The following is a 10,000-nucleotide window of genomic DNA, read 5'->3' as shown; positions in this document are numbered from 1 at the left end:
ACATTGCCAATTCACTGCCTTATATATGTATATATATATATATATATATACACACACACACACACACATATATTATACATACATACATATTCCATATATATACATCACATCACACACATCCCTATACACAAATATACATCACAAATAAATACTTAAAACATATACATCATATACTTGTATACCGCACATGGATACATGGAATCATGGAATCATGTACCATGTACCATGTACACACACATACACACACACACACATAACAAATGACATAACAGAAAGAAGGGAAAAAAAGGCCCAACTGCAAGAGTGCAGCAGGAGTGGACTGCAGCAGTAGAGAGCAGTGGTATACTGCAGTGGCGTGCTCAATGGTTTGAAGTCTCACAGCAGCAAAGGGCAGCAGCTGCAACAACAGATTGTATTTACAATATTTTAACAGTTGGCACCAATTAAGTTCTTGCTAATTGTCTTCACCTGTTCTGGTGGTATTGGTTGTGATGATGGTGATGGTATTGTCGTTAGTATAGTAGCAGTAGTATTGGTGGTGGTGATAGTGGTGATATTGCTGTTATTGATTGTGATGGTAGTAGTTTTGTCTTTGTGTGTGTGTGTGTGTGTGTGTGTATATATATATATATATATATATATATATATATATATGCTGTCTGTCTGTCCATATGGTCCAAGCCACTAACAGTACACATGTATGTGGTCTGTATCCATGTATAAATATGTTTCTTTTATTATAACAACCCTGTGTTTATAGTGTGGTTATTTGCATGTGTGTAGTGCAGCAAGACATAAGGATGTGCACATGCATGAGTGCATATGTACACAGAGTACATTTTTTGCATCAACAGACTGTGTGTGCGTGTGCAAGTATTTGTGTGTGTGCATGAAGTAGGGGTTGTCTGAAACCAAGAACAACATCATCACTACCACTGCTGACACCTTCACCAAGCAGCCCTCACAAACTGACCAACTGACCACCGATGCCATCATCACAGTTGACAGTCACATGACTGTCTAGCGAAAGCTTTAATAATCTTCACCCCACGGATTCTCCTCCAAAAAGGCATCGATTACTTCTTTCATTGCCAGGTTGGGGATCAAATTCTCCTCAGTAAGGAATGTCCGAGTCACTGGATCAAAATGCCCAACTCTCTATAAAAAAAAAAGAGAGAGAAAAATATATATACATAAAAGTAAAAAAATAAAAACAAAGACATGAAATAAAAAAGTAAATTCTGGTGTGAGACAAGCTTTTGTTTCATGACAAAAATAGCAAAAAGCTGTGAAACGTGACACATCAGCTGATGGCCTATTGATGTTTCAATAACAATTTTTAGAAATATAGCATCAGTTTCCATCAACCAAATTCACCCACAAGGCTTTGGTGGCTACAGGAAGAATATTTGGGCCAGATATAGCCAGTTTAAATGATAAAGGGTTAAATCTGCTTTAAGAAAAGGTAATATTCATGTGGAAAGTTGGGAAATGATGCAAGTGGTACAGCATCATGTAGTAAACACACAAAAAAACATTGAAGTAAGACACAAAAAAACCCCACAAATATAAATAGTCCCTTCAAATAATCAAAAATATTTGACTCATAATTAAATTTATCTTACTAAGTTTGGTCTTTTTAGTACACAAAATGAAGCAAGCTAATAATAATCTGTGGCCCCTGAAAGAACATACATCTTCCAATCATGTAATATATATTGCCTTTCTACTGATGGTCTGAAAAGACCAGTTTGTATACAATGCCTCATGTCTGTATACAATGCCTCATGATACTGCATTGCATTTAACCGAGAAAAGACATTTATGCAATGGTGTGGGTAAAAGCTGTGAATCATTAGCTGGGCCAAAAGTTATTTTTGCTTTTTAGTTCATTAATAAACAATAGTTACATTCATTACTGAACCAATTTCCATCATATATATAAACATACAAACACAATAGCATAACGTTGTGACTGATAAACATTACAGTTATTGTTACCTGATCTAGAACTCAATATGAAATGTAAAATAAATATATTTCAGAGCAGTAAAGTTTTACAGTTACTTCTTAGTTTGTGTCTGCGCAGGCAGTTCTCAAAGTAAAACTGACGGCAAAGTTGCTTTCTGTGATAATGTTCAAAACAAGCATAATTAAATTTCTGGTTGTTGAGGGAGGAAAGGCAAGAGAGAGAGAAAGAGAGAGGGAAAGAAAGAGAGAGAGAGAGAGAGAGTATGTCTAGATTGTCTTTGTTCAGTGGTTTGGGCTGGCAGTTTGGTGATAGTGCTGATGGGACAAATATGGCATGTAAGTGTGAAATGTGTGCATGCATGCAAGTCTGTTTTCTTTAAGTGGTGTGTATGTGTGTGTGTGTGTGTGTGTGTGTGTGTGTGTGTGTGCATGTGTTTGCAATGTGAGTAAGTTTGCTGAATTTTTTCTGGAGAACATTCTCTTCTTTGTGGTTAGATCGTAGATGATCTTTTTCTAGCAAATTGGATGCCCACTTAGTGGTCATCCCTTCTTATATGCATGTAATACAATTTTTCTGAATTTTCAGATTTTTATATGCTAGGCTACTGGTTTTAAATTGATGCTAATTAAATTAACATTCAATTTATCACCCTCAGTTCTGATCTTTGTGGATCTTAAAATGTATTTTGAGGCCTCCATTAGATTTGCAACCTTTTGGCATACATTGCATTGAAAAGTGTGCACAGACATATAGGCAGAATAGTTGGTGGATGTTCGTTTTCTATGGGTTCACAAATGAGATTATATATATATATGTATATACACACATGCACATACATACATATATGTACATGCACATAAATACATATATATATACATATATATACATGCACATACATACATACATACAGACATATATACATGCACATACATACATATATATATATATATATGGGAGAATATACAAAAAATAACAACACACACACATATGTACATGCGCATAAATACATGTGTATATCTATATATAGTTGAAACTTAAAGAAAAACAAAAGACAGAGTCAGGTGTATAAACAACAAGGTGTATTAGTTTGATGCTCAGGAAGGTGAGAAAGTCTTTTACGTTTCGAGCCTATGCTCTTCAGCAGAAAGGAACACGAGGAAATAAACAGAGAAAAAAAAAACTTTTTGTGTATCTATCCATACATACATACATATATATGCACATACATACATACATATATATATATATATGCACATACATACATATATATATATATATATGCACATGCACATATATATATATACATGCACATGCACATATATATATATACATGCACACACACATATATATATACATGCACATACTTATATATATACACACTGAATATGATGTGAGAAAATCCCAGCCAGCAAGCAAAGGAAAAGTAAACAGTTATTTAAAAAAGTGGAGAGAGAGAGAGAGAGAGAGAGAGAGAGAGAGAGAGAGAGAGAGAATGGTGGGGGAGAGCAATAATCTATGATAACCTGCCTGATAACAAGATACCATGCCAAGACATGCTTTGAAGGCAGAAGTGCTAAGCTGCACAACACTGCAATACACTGCACTAGGCTCCAGAATTGCTGCAGCAAAATCAATGAAATCAATGAAGTAAGGACAATTCCCATTGGTTAACTACAGATAGACAATAGTGCCCTGTTGTAATATGTGAAAGTATTGGTGGTGGTGTGTTGTGATAGTAGAGTAGAAGTATGCATGAGATGGTGGAGGGGTGTGTGATGGAGGCGTGTGTGGTGGAGGGGTGCGTGGTGGAGGGGTGCATGGTGGAGGGGTGTGTGGTGGAGGGGTGTGTACTGTGGAGGGGGTGTGGTGGAGGGGTTGGAGGAGGGTGGTGGAGGTGGTGTGCATGGTTGAAGTAAAATGCTGAAGCTGTGTGTGGTGGCAGTAAGATATTTGTCATATACTGCTGTGTGCACAATAGAGGTGCATACACCATGTTGGAGGTATCTTCATAATGGTGGACATATATGCACAATGGATGTATGTGCATAAAAGTGGAGGTGTGTCCAGTGGTGGAGGTGTATGCATGAAGATGGGCACAAATGCACACTGGAAGTCTGCACATGACAGTCAATGTGTAGGCATGACAGTGGACATACATGCATGATGGAGGTGTGAGTATATTGGAGGCGTATGCATGAAGGTAGACACAAGTGCACAATGGAGGTGGGTGCATGACAGTAGACATATAGGGTCTATGCATGGTAGCATTGTATGCATGATGGTGGAAATGTGTACACAATAGTGGACATATGTGCATGATAGAGATGTGCGCATGATAGTGGAGGTGTGTGCACAATGATGGAGGTGTGTGCAAATGGTGGAGGAGGTGTGCGCGTGACAGTGGGGGTGCATGCACAAGGATGAAGGTGTATGAAAAACAGTGAAAGCATGTGCACAACGGAGGTGTGTGCATGACAGTGAAGGCATGTGCACGACAGTGGACATATGTGTGTGATGGAGGTGAGTATATGAGAGTGGAAGTGTGCAAATGGTGGAGGTGCGTGCATGACAGTGGAGGTGTGTGCACAACAGTGAACATATGTACACAGATACACACGCATGAGCATACACACACACATCATATACAACAGACTTCTTCAGTTGCTATGTTCTCGACAATGGGTCATGTGTGCATGTGATGGTTGAACTGTATGATGGAGGTGTATGTGTAGTGAAAACATGTAGAAGTGGTTGGAGATAATGGAAACACAGAGTAGAGTGTCTAAAGGGATGCCGGTCATGTTATGATATGATGTAGGTGTAGTGTGATGGTGGTAGAGGTGGTATCAGTGACTGTGGGAGTGGTGTTGTTCAGGCCTCAGGTAATCCCTGATTGAACAAACATTACCAGGCATGCCATTGTGGTTAAGAAATTCTCTTTACATACATACTTGTGAAATTGATCCCATTGTGTGGCAACTAGGGCAAACAGCTTCTTCCTAATTTCAGGTCACTTGTGAGGTCTTTCATGAATGCTACTCGTAACATGGAATCCAGTATAACCTGTTGCATGGTCAGGTCATCAGAGACTAAACTGGCACCCCCACTAGGCTTGCCTGATGAGGAGGATTGCTAGAAACTCAGCAGGACTGAAAACAAGACCTGTCAAAAAGACTGATGAGCCAGTGTATCTTCAACAACCATCTAGCAATAGCATGGGCCCTCAGGAATTCTGGGTTGTTGTCCAGCATGCTGGAAGAACACTGGGAGTGAGGTACATCATAGTTTTTATAAAAGCAGGTCTCTAAAACCTGCTTCAAACCCAGGCTACATCTGCTCTGATAATCGGCAGTGACTTGGTTAGCAAATTCTTTGTGAAGGTCAACAATCGACAGTAAGATGAGCTGCTATGGATCACACTATCCTAAAGTTTGTATGCATGCGACCAGGGTCTACATGTTAACTTGTATCCCCACTGAAACTCCAAACATGAACTCTACACCTCAACAGCAAATGACAACTACAGCTATGGTATCCATGCTATCCAACATGCTTGCTCCCCTAATGGGGCATTTGTCAATAGGATGTGGTCGGCCTTTGTGAGCAATTTGACCTTGTTGGTCAGAGCCAACAGGACACCACAAGGACAAGTAATCTTATATCACAGCCTCAAACTCACTAACATTTTGGGAGCAGAATTTGATAGGCAGAAGTGGTATGAAAACTACTCATTTTATACACACACACACACACACATACATATGTAAGTATAAGCACAGGCACAACTGCATGGTTAAGACATTCATTTTGCAGCAATTGGTTTCAGTCCCACTGCATGGTACCTCAAGCAAATGTTATCTATAAAGCCTGAGGCTGACCAAAGTCTTGTGAATGGATTTAGCAAACAGAAACTGAAAGCAGCCCATCGTATATAATGTGTGTGTGTGTGTGTGTGTGTGTGTGTGTGTGTGTGTGTGTATTTGCATTCCCTTGTCTTGACATCATGCACTAATTGTAAATAAATGTCATTGTCGTATGAGTGGTGTCACTGTGCTGTTCATGTTCTAAGGGTTGGGGGGGGGACTTAGAAACAGCTGAATGTTGGTGACAGGAAGCTCATCCAGATGTTAAAAAAATCTACCTAAACAAATCGAATCAAAACCATACAAGCTTGAAAAAGTGGGTGTTAAAATGATGATCAACCCTGAGAAGATGAAAGGCAAAGTTGACCTCGGCAGAATTTGAACTCAAAACATGGATGGGCGAAATGTCATCAAACATTTTGCTCAGAGTGCTAACAATTCTGCCAGCTCACCGCCATAATAATGATAATAATAATAATAATAATAATAATAATAATAATAATAATAATAATAAGTATCACAATGAATTTTTGAAAATATTTAAATCTAACTTCTACTGTACTATTTCTTGGATAACATCCAAAAAGGAAAATTTTGATACCTCGTTTTTGAAATTTGGATGAATATTTTAGGAAATATGACAATTTGAATGGTCAGCAAACTGGTCAATATCTTGCCTAATTAAGCCTAAATGAATAATTAGTCGTATTTGTAATGTCATATCTTTGAAACTGAAGTGATAATCATTTTCAAATAACAAACTAACAGTGTCCATGGGATAGCAGTTGCTTCTATTTTTCAGGTTCTTGGAAATGAAATTTCATTTTTGGCATTTTTTAAAATATCTGTGTAAAGCCTATTTTGCTGCATGTAACAAACAGCCAATTTTCAGACAGTGTTTTCAGAGGTAGCTATATCCAAAAGCATAAGCCACTGAGACTTGTGTTTTGGCACATTTGTAGTAGGTGTAAGACTAAATAACATCCTGAGATTTTGGGATATGATACCATTTTAAAAAGTTTTAATGGACAATTGAAAATGGCTAGGAATGGCAGAGTTTCAGATCAGGATGCCCACATAAGTTAGATTTTCTGTTTTGATGGAGATTTTTCCCCTTTTTTAAACCGCGGCCTTGGAGATGATGGGGGGGGGGGGGGGGATTTTCAGGAAAAAAATTTGGGGAAACGGTTTTTCCCCTCTTATCCACTCCATACCAATTTTGGCCAATTGTTTATGCACTATACACTTCAAAAGGATGAGAGAAAATGATGATTGAGGGAAGCTGGCATGATATCTAAGTGTTGGATTTGATTTTGATCAAAAGTATATGAGAAGGAAGTTCACATTCAAAAGTTTCAAATGATATATAATTGTCCCCAGAAAATACGTATTTTGACATGAAAATGATCAAACAAAAAGTGGGTCTTTGCATGGTCAAATTGTGCTTGTCTCCCCTTCTAGAGAGCTCTGCAGTGATACCAATTAATAATAATAAGTGTAATGCATATGGATAGCAGCAAAGTAAATGGTGTTTTGTGCTTGGTTAAAACAGAGAACATTAGTGAAACTAGCTAATCGCAGTTGCTGTTAATGTTGCAGCTGACATAATAGGATACAAGCAGAAAACTGTTGAAGAAAAGAAGGGGAAAGAAAAGAAGGAATCAAACTGGAGGAAGAGAATACAATTGAGGCTGGAGAAGTCACAGAACTTGAGGAATTATACAGAATACAAAAACTCAAGGAGGTAGTAATTGAATGGATAGTACAGGTTAGAAGAGATTACATGAAGAATTAACATAAAAGGTGACAGCGTTAAAGGCAAAATTGAAAAGATGGTAGATGCAAAGGTTTTGAACAGAATAGATTGTTTCAATACAAATAGAAAGCATTTTTTTTTTTTGAAGGAATAGAGGAGGATCAACATCATGAAGTGATTTCCTGATGTGGAAGAAGTATTTTGGAAAGAACTTTAGAACAGGCCAGTGAGACATAAAGTAAGTGCAGAGTGGCTAACATAGGTGGAGAGACAATCTGCAACTGTACCAAGACAAAAGGATCAGAACTGAACTGTATTCAGTGAAACTGAAGTTTAAAGAAATAGCAAATTGGAAAGGATCTGGCCCAGATGGAGCACAAGGCTATTTGGCTGGCTGAAGAATTTTACAGTTGCATGAAAGGATCACTGCACACTCTGATGAATGCCTGCAGCAGGGACACATCCCTAACTAGATGACAAGTGGAGAAACATTGTTATGCCCCAAGGCTCCTTTGAAAGGTAAAGTGGTGTCAAATTTTTGACTTATAACCTGTTAACCACTTTTGTGGAAGCTAATGACTGGTGTCCTGGTGGAAAAGTTATATAATCATCTGGAAGCATGCAGGAAGCAAAGTAGGCAACTAAAGATCAGTTATTAGTTGATAAAATGATAATTAGAAATTGTAGAAGCAGATCAAGGGGTCTGAAAGTAGCATGGTTGGATTACAGAAAAGCATATGACATGGTACTACACAGTTGGATAAATAAAACAATGAGCATGTTTGGAGTGGCAGAAAATATGGAGAAAATGGTCAATGAAAGTATGAAACACTGAAACAGTGAATTGATTGGAGGAAAACAAAGACTTGGAAAAGAGAATATCAGACATTGCATATTTCAAGGTGATAGCTTACCTCCATTACTATTTGTATTGGCCATGATACTGCTCTATTTTATATTATGAGAAGTTAAAATAATTTTGGAAAAGGGATATGGTCAGATAAATCATCATCTTTTTTATGGATGTTATAAAGCTTTATGTGAAAAATGAAAAACAGCTTGAAACTCTTGCACATACTGTTCACCTTTTCTCAAATGATGTGGGTAAGGAATTTGAGATTGAAAAGTGTGCCATATTGATAATGAAATGAGGAAGATTTGAAGGAAGTTGGGGAACTGAAATGCCAAATGGGCAAACAATGAAAGCAGTTGAAAAGGATGGTGGTATAAGTATTGAGAATACTGGAAGCAGATGAAATTAAACATGAAGAGATGAAGGAAATTACAAGCAGGGAGTATACAAGTAGAGTAAGAAAAACAATACAGGTAAAGTTGAATTCAAAACATATTGAAGCAATAAATGCAGATGCAGTATGGGTAATCAGATATGGAGTTGAATTCTAGATTGGACAAAAAGCAACAAGCACAAACTTGACAGAAAAACTTGAAAGTTATTGACTATGTATGGAACCCACCATCCAAAAGCTGATATTAATTAGTTGTACTTGAAAAGAGACTAGGATAGAAGAGGATTAACTGTTATGGGAGAGCATGTACAGATGAAAAGAAAAAAGCCTATTAGAATATTTACAGAATAGTACAGATATTACTACAGGCAGTGAATAAAAGAACAGATGATCAAGTTTGGAATAGGAGAAAAGGACAAGAATGAAATTAAAGAGAGTAATGTTAAACAGATTGAAGAGAAACCTATGCGTGGTCAGTTTTGGACAGCTATTGAGAATGTATGTTGAACAAAAAACCTTAGCCTGATTGAAAAAACAGAAAGAAATTGAAAAAAGTAGCAGAGAGCCTTATTATAGCAAGCACCTTGAGAAAATATATGTACGGGGAGGTGTCAGCAAAGTGTAGTGTGTGGAACTAGGGATGAAACAATGGCACACATTGTTGCAGAATGTCCTAAGTTGGCTAAGATAGAATATATAAATGGAGGCATGACTAAGTTGTGAAAGTTTTGCACTAGAAACATTATCAGGAATGGGGGTTTGAAGTTAGAAGTACTTGGTTTAATCATCAGGTTGAAAGAGTGCTTTAGTCAGAGAAATGCCTGATTTTATGGGATTTTCCAATTCAAATAGTTAATCATCATCATTGTTTAATGTCTGCCTTCCATGCGGGCATGGGTTGGACAGTATGACAAGAGCTGGCTAGGCATGTGCCTGCACCAAGCTTCAGTTTCTGTTTTGGCATGGGTTTTATAGCCCTTCCTACTGCCCTTCCTTTCGCCAACCACCCTGCAGAGTGGACTGAGTGTTTTTTGTGTGGCACCAGCACAGGTGAGATCAGTTTTGGCATGGTTTTTACTGCTGGATGCCCTTCCAAATACTAACCTCTTTACAGTGTGGACTGGATGCTTTTTATGTGGCACCAGCACTGGCAGGGTCACCA

General features: G+C 37.9%; 1 protein-coding gene across 1 annotated transcript in view; it reads right to left on the bottom strand.

Moving 5' to 3' along the window:
* LOC106879589 (E3 ubiquitin-protein ligase CHIP) overlaps positions 1-10,000 on the bottom strand; it is a 77,095-nt gene that overhangs the window by 9,965 nt on the left and 57,130 nt on the right. Inside the window, exon 7 of the mRNA XM_052967921.2 lies at positions 1-1,158. This exon is cut by the window's left edge and continues 9,965 nt beyond it. Within this exon, the coding sequence (XP_052823881.1) occupies positions 1,033-1,158 (126 nt within the window). The 3' untranslated portion in view covers positions 1-1,032. The remainder of the gene's footprint in view (positions 1,159-10,000) is intronic.

This window comes from Octopus bimaculoides, chromosome 5 (genome assembly GCF_046866305.1).
Source record: "Octopus bimaculoides isolate indiv1 chromosome 5, ASM4686630v1, whole genome shotgun sequence".
NCBI classification, from domain to species: domain Eukaryota; kingdom Metazoa; phylum Mollusca; class Cephalopoda; order Octopoda; family Octopodidae; genus Octopus; species Octopus bimaculoides.
Note: the sequence above shows the minus strand (reverse complement) of the source record. Positions and strands in the feature narration are given on the sequence as shown.